Source organism: Pipistrellus hanaki (assembly GCF_964339955.1).
Source record: "Pipistrellus hanaki genome assembly, chromosome: 2".
NCBI classification, from domain to species: domain Eukaryota; kingdom Metazoa; phylum Chordata; class Mammalia; order Chiroptera; family Vespertilionidae; genus Pipistrellus; species Pipistrellus hanaki.
The window spans coordinates 6,174,750-6,188,205 of record NC_140504.1 but is presented as its reverse complement, the minus strand read 5'-3'; the positions used below and the strand labels follow the sequence as shown (position 1 = coordinate 6,188,205).

At 42.4% G+C, this 13,456-nt stretch overlaps 1 protein-coding gene across 7 annotated transcripts in view; it reads right to left on the bottom strand.

Moving 5' to 3' along the window:
• PKNOX1 (PBX/knotted 1 homeobox 1) overlaps positions 1 to 13,456 on the bottom strand; it is a 50,372-nt gene that overhangs the window by 20,392 nt on the left and 16,524 nt on the right. For 5 of the 7 annotated variants that reach the window (XM_084873666.1, XM_084873668.1, XM_084873669.1 and 2 more), the window contains 5 exons: positions 11,532 to 11,600; positions 10,428 to 10,534; positions 4,740 to 4,867; positions 2,278 to 2,449; positions 395 to 565 (listed from right to left, as the gene is read on the bottom strand). In XM_084873666.1, the coding sequence (XP_084729792.1) occupies positions 395 to 565; positions 2,278 to 2,449; positions 4,740 to 4,867; positions 10,428 to 10,478 (522 nt within the window). In that variant the 5' untranslated portion in view covers positions 10,479 to 10,534; positions 11,532 to 11,600. The remainder of the gene's footprint in view (positions 1 to 394; positions 566 to 2,277; positions 2,450 to 4,739; positions 4,868 to 10,427; positions 10,535 to 11,531; positions 11,601 to 13,456) is intronic. The other 2 variants (XM_084873672.1, XM_084873671.1) reach the window with 2 other exon arrangements.

Below are 13,456 nucleotides of genomic sequence, written 5' to 3'. Positions count from 1 at the left end.
GACAAAAGTTAAAAAAATATACCATTTACAATTGCTCAAAAAACAAAACAAAACACACACAAAAAAACACAAAAATACTGAAGTGTAATTCTAAAAACACATGGGCAGGACTCCTATGTTGAGAACTAATGAATGAAATCATAGAAAGAATAAATGAATGGGGAGACACATCATGTGTGTGAGCTGAAAGAGTTAACATACTAAAGATGTCAATTCTCCCCAAAACAACATACAGGTTTAATCCAATTCCTATCAAAATCTTAGTAACTTTTTTTTTTTTTTTTTTTTTATGTAGATATAGACAAGAAAGGGCTGGTGTTCTCAGGATCAGCACAGTTCATCTTTGTAGACGTTACAGCAACCAGGAAGCAGGGCAGGACCTTTTTGTAAATACCTGGGACTGGACCGGGGAGTACGGGCTTCCAGGTTCTCCACTTAAGAGAGTTTCACTGTTCATTTTCGTTTTCAGACAAGCAATGTATCGACTGCAGAAATCTTTGCAGAGTTCATTAACCTTCTCCAGCTCAAGAAGATGAATACGCAAAACCTGGATTGCTTTGACCATCTAAAAGCAGAGAAAATGAAGACTTTCAGACAGGGAAAAGGCAGCATGACATTCCGTTATAATCACCATCACATAACAACTCTCGGTTATTAGCCTGAACCCTGCACAGCCATTGCCATCTGTACTGCCAGTGACAGAAGTGGAATTACATCAGATATTGTGCAAAATGACAAATCGCCCCAGCACCAGACCCCTGCTCCCTCTGGTATGCAGGAAGACGGACAATGCAGTGCAACCTCAGCGAGTTCAGTGCCAGGACCAACCAGACCTCAGCCAGCTTCGCCTCTGCCTCAGGCCCTACAAGCAAGTTGCCAATCCTCACTCTGTTCCTGCTTCATCTACACACTAGGATGGATCTGGACCCATCTCATAGGTGATTCTTTAAGTTTAATAATGTTCAACTTACCATCTCTGCTTTCTATGGATCGTGCTTTTGGTGTCAAGGCTAAGAACTCTTTGCCTAGCCCTAGATCCTAAAGATTTTCTCTTATGATTTTTCTAAGTTTATGATTTTGGATTAATTCACTACACTCTGTCCCACAGCAGCAGATGAAACCATTACCATCAACAGCACCCGCCTCAGCTCCTTCTCCTGTGGCCTTGGGTAGTAATTCACAGTACTTGTGGAGGAACCAATCAGCCAGTGAGTCAATAATGAGGAATACCAAGCATCCAGCTCTGCCAGGCCCTGTGCCCTAACACCAGTCAGGAGAGCCTTGGTCCCTGCCAGCCTGGGGCCACTGTGGCCACTTCTGCCCCTCACTGCTGTATGACAGACCAGAGGCAGAGAGAGTCCCTGGTCCTAAATCCAAAAGGGCAGGCACTGTCAGTTCCATTTAAAAGATGAAGAGACAGACTCAAAGTCAGACAACTCACCTTAAAATCTATTATTGGGCAATAATGGTTAAAAATGTAATGAGAAATTTAAACAGCGGCAATGAAGACCTGGGCAGTTTATTCAGGAAAAAGATTTCCAAAGACGCTTTCTGCTGACCAGAGCCTGGCAAAGGTTTTGATCTGGGAGCTAGCATAGCAGGCTTCAACAGAAATCCAGTGAGGACCCCAGACACAGCTGTCAGTGTCCACAGTACTGAATGGCACCGCTCCCCTGGGGTGCAGCAGTGTATTAACGCCAAAGAATTCTCCATTTCCTTCAGAAAGCAGAGAACCCTGGGTTTTAGAACACTGGACCTAGGAGGAGGGCATTTATATGAGACAGATTGGCTTCAGGTCATGAGGGGCCTCGGAGCCTGTCCCTGCTCAGTGCTGGGCTCCAAGTCTTGATTAACTTTGTCATCCACCACAAATCAGTGTGAGCATCAAGACAGAGCTGTCTTGGAGAATAGAGTCATGTGCCCATGGTCAAGGAAAAGTCAAGGACTGAAGTTGAGCATTGACATGCAGCCTGAGAAGCAAGGCAGGTGAGCATGTCAACCCGGATGAACCTTTCAAACGTTTAAGAGAGAACTGAATCCCCTGGCCCATCTATAATAAGATGGAGGCTGCGCCAGCTTATTTGCTAAGAGGAAAGGGTAACGAGAGAAGACTGGGAGACATTCAAGTCACACACACACACACGTTATCTCATGAATTGTGCAATTCTCCCCTTTAGCAGAACTACAAAGAGTCTAACGTTTTAACTGGAAGTTTAAAATTTATTGAACAGACTTTAAATTTGGAAGAAATAAAAAAAGCCACATTAATTTACTCACTAAATTGTCAGTTTCTGGATCTTCACAAAAAAAGGGTTTTCCTTCCTTCTCTTGCTTCCTTACAAAATTTTCAATGTCCATATCAAAACTGGCAGAAGTGGTACCTTCTGAGCCCTGCGTGGATTGCTCACATTTTTCAAACAACAAAGCTAATAATGGAAAGAGTGGATGCCTGGGGGAAAAAGAAAAAAATGTACACTCTACATAGGGCATGAGAATGTTTGGTATGTACATATGTACACATTATTTGACATATCAACTTCATTGAAATATAATTGATGTAATATGTAATTTATCTCTTCAAAGTTTACAATTCAACGGTTTTTAGTACATTCACAAAGTTGTGCAACCATCACAATCAATTTTAGAACATTTTCATCATCCCCCCAAAGAAACTCTGTAGCCATTAGCAGTTTACATTATTTTACCCCTAAGTCCCATCCCTAGGCCACCACTAATCTGTTTGTCTCTATAGATTTGCCAATTCTAGACATTTCATACAATACTAGAGGCCCGGTGCACAAGATTCATACATGGGTAGGGTCCCTAGGCTTGGCTGGTGATCAGCGCCAATCAGGGCCTTCTGGCTGCTGGCCGGGCCTTCCTTCATTTGGCACTGGCCCCTGGTGGTCAGTGCATATCATAGACAGTGGTTAAACTCCCAGTCTCCCAAGAGGACAATTTGCATATTAGCCATATATATATATATATATATATATATATATATATATATATATATATATATGAGATCTTTTGTGTCTGGCATCTTTCATTTAGCATGTTTTCAAGATTTATTGATGCTGTAACAGGTATCAGTACCTCATTCCTTCTTTATGGCCAAATAATATCCATTATATGGATGTACCAATTTTACAGTTTTAAAATTTACATTTAGGTCGATAGTCCATTTTGAGTAACTTTTTGTATAAGATGTCAAAGTAGGTCAAGGATCTTTTCTGAATATAGATATCCTATTGTTCTAACACCATCTGTCCAAAAGTCTACCTTTTCTCTTATTGAATTGTTTTCACACCTTAGCTAAAGATCAAATCATATTTGTGTAGATTTATTTCTGAATTCTCTCTGTGGCATTGATCTATGTGTATATATCCCTTCACAAATATCACAATGTCTTAATTACTGTAACATGATAGCAAATCTTAAGATCAAATAGATTTGATTCCTCCTTTATTCTTTTTCAAATTTTAGTTGATCTAGTTCTTCTGACTTCTATATAAAATATAGAATGAACTTGTCTATATGCACAAAAATATCCTGATAAAACTTAATTGGAATTGTATTAAGTCTATAGCCTGATTTTAGGAGAACAGACATCTGTATTATATTGAATCTTTGAATCCATAAATATGGTATGCCCTGCCATTTATTAGGCTGTCTTTGATTTGCTTGTATCAACATTTTACAGGTGATTTATACCTAAGTTTTTTTGAATTCTGATAAATGTACTCTCTTTTTGTTTTCTGTTTCCATTTGTATGTTACAGGTATAGAAATAGGGTTGGTGTTAGTGTGTTGCACATGTAACCTGTTACCTTATTAAATTAACTATGTACCTGGAAGTCTTTTGGTAGATGCTGGAATTTTTTGTCGATAATCATGTCATTTGTGTATTGAGCAAGTTTTTTTTTTCTTCCTTTTAATCTTTTTCTTGTCTTATTGCCCTGGCTAGGACTTTTATTACAGTGTTGAATGAAAAGAGTTAGGGTGGACATCTCTCATTGCCAATCTTAGGGGAAAGTATTTAATCTTTCACCATCAAGTCTGATGTGAGCTATGGGGTTTCGTAGTTGCCCTTCATCAGGTTAAGAAAGTTCCCCTTTGCTGACAGTTTTAAATAATAATTAGCTCTTGATTTTGTTCAATGCTTTCCTGCATCACTTGATATGATCACACTGTGAATCTCATTGGTTGATCTTTGAACAGTGAACTAGTCTTGCATTCCTGGCATAAACTCCACTTGGTCATTATATATTATTCTATTATTTTTGTGGCTGGATTCAATTTCCTACTATTTTATTGATGATTTTATGTCCAAATTCATGAGGCATACTCGTCTGTGAATTTTTTGGGATTGTTATGGTACCAGAGTGTTGCTCAGTTTGTAAAATGAATTGGGAAGTAGTCTTCTTCTTCTATTTTCTGGATAAGATTGTGTAGACATGCTGCTTTTTTCTCATAAGGTTGGTAGAATTCTTCAGTAAAATCATCTGGGCCTGAATATTATTTTTCACAAGGTGAACTAAAATGTGATTTATGTTACAAAACTTTTTAAAAGAAATATATTAGAAATAATATCTTAATCTGAAAAAATCTTCACCCCAGTAGTTACCACATCATATCTTACTCTGCCTAGCTAATATAATAGCTCTAACGTTCCCTTTAACAAGGTGTTCTACCCTCGTTATTCCTCTTAAACCCACGTGCTTCACATCTCTTCGCTACCTATAAATGGCCTGCTTGTCTGCATCCATCGGTGTCTGGGACCCCACAGGGGGTGGGCTCACTCCTTCCACATCAGGTTCAGAGCAGTTGGGATCTTGCTCCGTTTTTAACTCTGTTACTACTTGTATCTGTGAAGGGAAGAGGATACTTTTTGTTACTAAACAAGAAACAAACTGCTATTAAGTGTTCTAACAGGAATGCAATGGGAAGGGTAAGTGCCAGCTGTGTGATTGGCGACAATATAAATACCACCCACAAACTCCTTTCTAATGGAATGTTTAAAAAAACACACAACCCAAAATAATAAAAAATAAAATAAAAAAATAAAAAAGGCCAAAGGTCAAATTTCCAAATAACTTAAAAATAAAAAGGATTGATATATGTGAAATGCTTATGATTTTCAAAATCATAATAACCAGACATTACTAAAGGGAATTGGTCCATATGCAACCTTACTGTCTGGATAATACTGCAGTAAGAGAAAACAAAATTGTCCAAGCTTCTCTCGTCATAAAAACAACTCATATCCAATATGCTACACATCTCTGCCAGGCCTGAAATTCTCCCCTATCTATGCTTAAACTTCAGGAATACATAAACTATAATTCTTTTAAAAAGTCACTCTATTTAGGAAATAAAAACCAGCTGTGTTTAAAGAAATAGTATCAAATATAAGAGGAAGTTTTTAAGATATTATCATTTAGCCGAAACTGGTTTGGCTCAGGGATAGAGCATCAGTCTGCGGACTGAAGGGTCCCAGGTTCAATTCAGGTCAAGGGCATGTATATTGGTTGCGGGCACATCCCTGGTGGGGGATGTGCAGGAGGCAGCTGGTCGATGTTTCTCTCTCATCGATGTTTCTAGCTCTCTATCCCTCTCCCTTCCTCTCTGTGAAAAATCAGTAAAATATTTTTTTAAAAATTTAAATTGCTTTAAACTAGTGATGTTGTTTGTAAATTAGGTAAAAAGTATTTAAATTCTTAAACATAAAGAATTCAGTTTACAAAAAATATAAAACAGAACTGCCGCAGTAAACTTGTAATTATCCATGAGCAGATTGCCGCCCCCCTGCGCAGCCCTAGCTGCCATGCCTCTGCCCTCAAGGAAGCACATGCTGGGTGCACCAGGGTGGGGACTCATTCCCAAGAGACGGGAGAACCCACCATGATCCCTCCCTGACACCCAGGGGCTGTGGCTAAGGAAGCAGTCCTGAGATCCAGGCTCTCCAACAGTCCAGAGTGACAATCCATGCCTTAAATGGCACAGTATACCTGGGAAATTGTCATTCTCTCTTAAAAAAATAAAACAAAACACTAAAGCAATGAACTAATGCCCACTCAGTCTTTGTTGGGGGGAAATCTGACAGTATTATAAAAAAGCCTTAAGAGATCTATTTCAAGGTTTCTTTTTTAATGACTGTGAAAGAATCAACGTTCAACCTCACGGGAACGGTTAAGTAAATTTGGCATATGTATACTGAATAATAAGTGCCTATGTTCTCGCCGTGGCCAGGAAGCTCAGTTAGCTAAGAGTGTCATTCTAATAAGCTAAGGCTGGATCCCCAATCAGGGCACATATAAGAATCAACCAATGAGTGCATAAATGGGTGGAACAGATCAATGTCTGTCTCTCCCTTCCTCTCTCTAAAAAAAACCCAAAACAATTTTTTCAAAGAGTTTTCTGTGTCATAGGGAAGTGCTTAGCTCCGTGGTTGGCAAACTGCGGTTCGAGAGCCACATGCGGCTCTTTGGCCCCTTGAGTGTGGCTCCTCCACAAAATGCCACAGCCGGGACAAGTCTATTTTGAAGAAGAGGTGTTAGTAGAAGTTTAAAAGATTTGGCTCTCAAAAGAAATTTCAATCGTTGTACTGTTGATATTTGGCTCTGCTGATTAACGAGTTTGCCAACCACTGGCTTGGCTATTAAAATCAAGGGGTTCACTCCCCTTTACCTCCCCACTCCCTCCCCACTGTGCCTGGCACTGCACTGCATACTCGCTGCCTCAGGGCACAGACAGGGAAGAAGACAGGGTAAGCACAGAAGGCTATCATTTAACAGCATATGTCAGAAGGTGATCATTGCTGGAAGGAGAGACGATCAGAGAATGCTGCAGAGGTAAGTAACGAGGGCAGGCAGGAGAGTCTTCGCAGAAAGGTGCGATGCAGGCAAAGACCGCAGAAAAGGCAGGAGCTCACCACGCTGCTGCTGAGGGAGGTGGGAGGAAAAGGGAAGGGAAGAGCCAGGGCCACAGGCAGAGAGGTGCCCAGGAGTAAAGAAGGCAGAGGTGAGTGCACCAGGGGGGGTTGCAGGAGACCTGGAATCTGAGTGCCAGGCAATGAGGAAGGGGGTGATAAGCCCAGGCCTCAGCAAGGAGAGAGGAGACATCACTAGATTAGTCACTTGGAAATATCAAAGGACTTACATGTGAAAAGAGCAGGCTGAAACAGAATTCTCTACCTCAATTCCTATAGGAAGCAAAAGCACTTAAAAAGATTTTATTTATTTTTTTAAAAAAATATATTTTATTGATTTTTTATAGAGAGGAAGGGAGAGAGAGATAGAGAGTTAGAAACATCGATGAGAGAGAGTCATCGACCAGCTGCCTCTTGCACACCCCCTACTGGGGATATGCCCGCAACCAAGGTACATGCCCTTGACCGGAATCGAACCCGGGTCCCTTCAGTCCCCAAGCCAACGCTCTATCCATTGAGCCAAACCGGTTTCGGCGACTTAAAAAGATTTTAAAACCTGCAAAAGCAACGGCAACTACACCAGAAGTGGGGCAAAACTGGTCACCAAGGAAAAGAAATGAATCAGCAAGGCTGGGGGCCAGACTCAGGTCATAACCGCCCACCAGAAGCCCACATGGAGCCTCACCTATGGGGGTGGGGGGCTGTGACTTCCTATGGTGAGTTGACCCTACCCAGATTTGATCGATTGGTCATATTCACTAAATTCCTCTAGAACAGTGGTCGCCAATCTGTGGTCCATGAGGTCCGAAAGGTTGGTGACTACTGCTCTAGGAGGCCCTAACTGGTTTGGTTCAGTGGATAGAACATCAGCCCATGGACTGCAGTGACCCGAGTTCGATTCTGGTCAAGGGCATGTACCTCGGTTGCAGGTTCCGTCTCTGGTCGGGGTGTGTGCAGGAGGCAACCAACTGATGTGTCTCTCTCTCTCTCTCACATAAATGTTTCTCTGACTCTCCCCTTTCCTTCTTCTCACTCTAAATATCAATGAAAAAAATATCCTCAGGTGTGAGGATTAACAAAAACAAACAAACAAATAAATCTTCAAGGAGAGCTCCTGGCATGGGCATTCTGTTCCTGCCTCCTGACTCTGAGGTAGGTGGGAAGCAAAGACAGAGCTGAATGGCCGAGACTGGTTTGGCTCAGTGGTAGAGCGTCGTTCTGCGGACTGAAAGGTCTCAGGTTCGATTCCAGTCAAGTGCATGTACATTGGTTGCAGGCACATCCCTGGTGGGGGGTGTGCAGGAGGCAGCTGGTCGATGTTTCTCTCTCATCAACGTTTCTAGCTCTCTATCTCTCTCCCTTCCTCTCTGTAAAAAAAATCAATATATTAAAAAAAAAAAAAAAAAGACAGAGCTGAATGTCTCCCATGGAAATCGGCTCCCAAGCTCCTGAGAAGAAGAGGGAATGGCCCCTCTGGAAGTGCACAGAGCATTCCCCAAACTTCAGGTGTCCCAGGAGAGGCTGCACAGGACTCAGTAAGCACCCTCTTTCCCAATTCCTCCAGGTCAGAGCATAAAACACCAGGGTAGCTTCAGTAAAGGTACAACTTACAGATAGTGGGAGGGCTGTCAAGAAGCCACCCACATTTCAGCCAGTGTGGCTCAGTGGTTGAGTGCCTACCTATAAATAAGGAGGTCACAATTCGGTTCCTGGTCAGGGCACATGCCGGTAAGAAGTAGCGAATTAATGGTTCTTTCTCATCGTTGATGTTTCTATCTCTCTCTCACTCTCCCTTCCTCTCTGAAATCAATACAGTCCTTGGGTTACATCAGAGAGCTGTTCCTAGGGCGCAATGTAACTCGATTTTCATTAAAGTCAGAACCCACCTACATAAGCACCTACATCACCCAAATGGAGCACATGCACAGCAGCAATGAAGTGAAATAGTAAAAAAAAATTAAAAGAAAGATAACAATTACTGACCTTTACTTGTGGTAAATAATAAAAAACATAAAGCACATATATACATACACTGAAATGACAGAACTTTTTTTTTTTTTAAATAAATAAATGGGAGATGGCGATATAACCATGAAACAACGTAAGTCAAGTCCGATGTAACCCGGGGACTGCCTGTATACGCTGAGTGGCCATATTATGACCTCTGAACACAAAATAATCTGGCCACTCAGTGTATATCCCATATAATAAAAGGCTAATATGTAAACTGTCCCCTCAATCAGGTGTTTGACCAGCAGGCAGGCCAGCCAACCGCCATGTCCCTTCCCCCTGGCCAGGCTGGCTGGGACCCACCCAAGCATGAATTCATGCACTGGGCTAATATATATATGAGGCTCGGTGTATATATATATATATACTGAGTGGCCAGATTTTTATGCATTCAGAGATCATAATAATCTGTCCACTCAGTGTATATTTAAAAGAAGAAACCACACCCACGCCTTGGCTGGTGGTCCAGTGGTTAGAGTGCCAGCCCACACACTGAAGGGTCACAGGTTTGATTCCCAGTCAAGGGCAAGTACCTGGGTTGCAGGTTCATCACTGGCCCTGCTAACACTGACATAAAAATGGCAAATTCCTAGGCCTCTGGTGCTTACCACAGACTGTATGTTGTTGTTTTTTTTATATATATTTTGATTTTTTTTATAGCGAGAAAGAGAGAGAGAGAGAGTTAGAAACGTCGATGAGAGAGAATCATCGATCAGCTGCCTCTTGCACACCCCCTACTGGGATGTGCCCACAACCAAGGAATCGAACTTGGGACCTTTCAGTCTGCAGGCCGATGCTCTATCCACTGAGCCAAACCGGTTTCAGGTGTACGTGCTCTTTTTATTTTTTATCTTTTAGAGAGAAGAAGGGAGAGAAATATCAATTTTGCTGTTCCACTATTTATGTACTCATTGGTTGCTTCTTGTATGTGCCCTGAACCAAGGTCGAACCTGCAACCTTGGGATATCAGGACGACACTCTAACCAACTGAGCTAGCAGGCCAGGGCCCCAGGCTGTGTTCGTACACTGACTGCACAGAAAGAGGAGGCAGAGGAAACCTACTCCACGCACATCCAGCTCAGCGCAGGCCCTTTGCCTGGTCAGTACAGTGAATAGGGGAACAGAGATAAGATTTGGAATTTGACTTTTTTTCACTTCCAGGCAAAGAGCAGATGTGGAGAGGGCTGAGGCTGTAGCTTTTTGGGGGCATGGTAGCTGGGCCAGGGAGTGACTGTGGCTCTATTAAAAAAAAAAAAAAAAAAAAAAAAGACAAATGCCCAAGAAAGTATGATTTAGGGGAGTCAAAATTACTAGCAATCTTGGTATTATTTAAAAAATAATTTAACCTATATTAAATGAATAATATATTAAAATTGAACCTGCAATCTCATGGAAGTTGAACTATTAATATGCAAAGCATTGCTTGTATTTTAGTACCAAGTCGACTGACTATAATTAAAACACAGAATAAAAACTTAAGCTCTCACTTGTTGCCCATCTTGATAACTGTCTATGCTTAATGTCTGTGTAGCCATCATGGTTAATAACTTTATTATAAGACATCAAATCATCTTGAGTCAAAAGCAAATGGTATCTGGAAAATAAAAGCAGAAAAGCATCAGTTAACAATTGCAGTGCAGTTTTGCCCTCCCTACTCCACAACATCCATGTAATTTTTTAAATACATAAATACATATTTTTATATGAAGAGAAAAAAAAACAAAACCTGTCCTTATGCCAAACCCTACTCAGCATCACCCCACTTACTGGGACGTCACATTTATTCTTACACAGGGCCTGACTTGCTAACATACTTTCCAGTCATTTGGATTTACTCATTCATTAGTGAATGTCTAAACATGCAGGAAGGACACTGTTCTAGGGAGGCCCTGCTTTCCTGGCAGACAAGGTCACGAGGAAGGCCAGGCAGCACACAGGGTGTCAGAACAGAGATGGGTGCAGGGGCTCCCGGACGTGGGACAGGGCAGGCTCTCTGAGAAGATACTAGTACTGAGACCTCAAGGACTTGATCGGGGCTGCTGAGACAGGGAGACTGGAGCTCAGCCTGGAATGACAAAGGTGTGCTCAGGGAGCTGAGCTGGCACTCTTCTAACATCTGTCTGTAACACGGAGATGCGAATCATGGTTTGTTTTCCTGGCAACACACAGGTAAAGTGTCCGAAGATGCTGAGAGGAAGAAAACCAGGCGGGGAGAGAGAATGACTGGGGGGCAGAGTTACTGATAATGCCTGGGAGAAACATGGGTCAGCTATTTGCCCGAGCAGAGTGGTGAAGGAGGAGTGAAGCTAAGGGAGTGGGAGACATGGAACCAGTTCACACAGACTCATGGGCCGTGGTGAAGACTGGTGTTCCTGAGAGGGTCTGAGCAGACTTATGTCTGAGGAGGGTCCCTCTGACTGTGAAGGGCAGGCTACGTGACTGGGGAACACACGGAGGGTGGGGAAGTACTGCCATGGACAGGCAGGGGGCCATGTGGACAAGGGGGACTGAGGGGACTGAGAGCACAGGGTTTGCAGATGGCCTGGGGTCGGGTGTAGAAGCGGGGTCAAGGAAGCATCCAAAGTTCCCACCTGAACAACTTGCAGAGCAGAGCTGCATGTCCCGGTAAAGAGCAGATGGTGAGGAACAGGTTCTATGGCCTGGGAAGAGAAAGCAAGTCAGGACATTTTAGGTGTGAGATGCTTCTCAGAAATCCAAGAAATATAAACTCAGTAATCATCAGGGTATGGTTTACATGTGCAAAGGGGGTCACACTGTGCCCTCCAAGATATACCCACCCTAACCCCCAGTCTCTGTGAACAGGACCTTATCTGGAACAGGGTCTTTACAGATGTGATTAAGGATCTTGAGATAAGATCATCCTGCTTTGAGGGGAGGATCAGGATCCCATGACTGATAACCTTTAAGAGGGGGGAGAAGCCCAGCGGTGTGGTTCAGTAGGTTGAGCGTCATCCCATGCTTCAAGAGGTCACTGCTCAATTCCCAGTCAGGGCACATGCCCATTTTGCAGGCTCGATCCCCAGTAAGGGGGCATGCAGGAGGTAGTTAATATTTTTCTCTCATCGATACTTCTATCTCTTTCCCCCCGTCCCTTCCTCTCTCTAAATAAATCAATTAAAAAACATATTTTAAAAATTATTTTGAAAAAAGAGGAAGGAGAAAAAGACCTGAGACATAACTGAGGGGAAGGCTATGTAAACTGGAGACAGAGATTGGAGCAATGCTGCTGTAAGCCAAGAACACACAGCCACCAGGTGGGAGAAGGCCTGAGCCTTCAGAGGAAGTGTGGCCCCATCAACACCTAGATTTCAGGTTTGGCCACCAGGACCCTGAGAGAATCCATTCCTGTTTTATCCACCCAGTCAGTAGGGCTTGGTTAAGGCAACCCCAGGACCCTACGGCAGTAGGTAAAGCCACCAAACTGCATGAGACACCCAGGAAGAGAGAGGAGGTGGGCCATGTAAGAAAGCTGGGAAGAAGAGGGAATCCAGAATGAGTGGCAGCCAGCAGGGCAAGAGTGAACCGAGATGCCACTCACACGGGGGGAGGAGGAGGACTGAGGAGAAGTCAGCCATGTTAATATAGCTGAGGGTGAAGGAACAGAAAGGCTGAGCAGTGTCACAGGGGGAGGGGAGAGAATCCATTGCATAGATGTAGGTGTGAACAAACACCATCTTCATTTTCATGTCCTTTCATGCTGTGGCTTTTGACCAACCTGTCTTTAATAAGCATATCAAAGCCTTCTAGTTAATGATTATCTGCATTCCCTAAAATGTAACCATAAACACTTTTGTTAGCAATGGCCAGGTCGACTACCGAAATATATATCAAACTGGTGACAGTGTCTACCACCAGGAGGGAAGGCTCCTATTGCTACTGCATTATTTGTCCCATTGTCTTGTCAATCATTAGTACCTGAGTTATATTATAAAAACAGTGCAGTAACAGGTGTCTTGGGAAAGGGGGGGTGGGAATTGTATAATTTGCACAAAACTGCTAGGTCCTCTGACTGCTTCAGCCCTAATCTTCCCATAAGAAAATTACCTTATAATAAATTCCACTATATCCTAGGAAGTTGGCTAATTCACCTTTCAGTCTGAAAAGTTTATATTACATATATAAACTTTATTTATATATATAATAAATAAAGTTGATTTAAGTCAGCATGAGAGACTGAGTGTTAAGATGGTGTGGTGATGCTGTATGCTAATGGAAACATCTTTGTTTTGAAGAGCCAGGGCTAAGATGTTTAGGGGTATGGTTATGTATCTACAGTTTTTGTTTTTTGAAGGCTTTGTTTAGAGAGAGAGCTGGAAGAGAGAGAAACACTGATTTGTTATTTTATGCAGTCATTGGTTGCTTCTTGTATATGTTTCCTGACCTGAAATTAAATCTGCAACCTTTGCGTATTGGGTTGACGCTCTAACCAATTGAACTACCCGGTCCGGGCCTCCAAAGTTTACTTTATTTTTTTTTTAATTTTTTTATTTTTAAA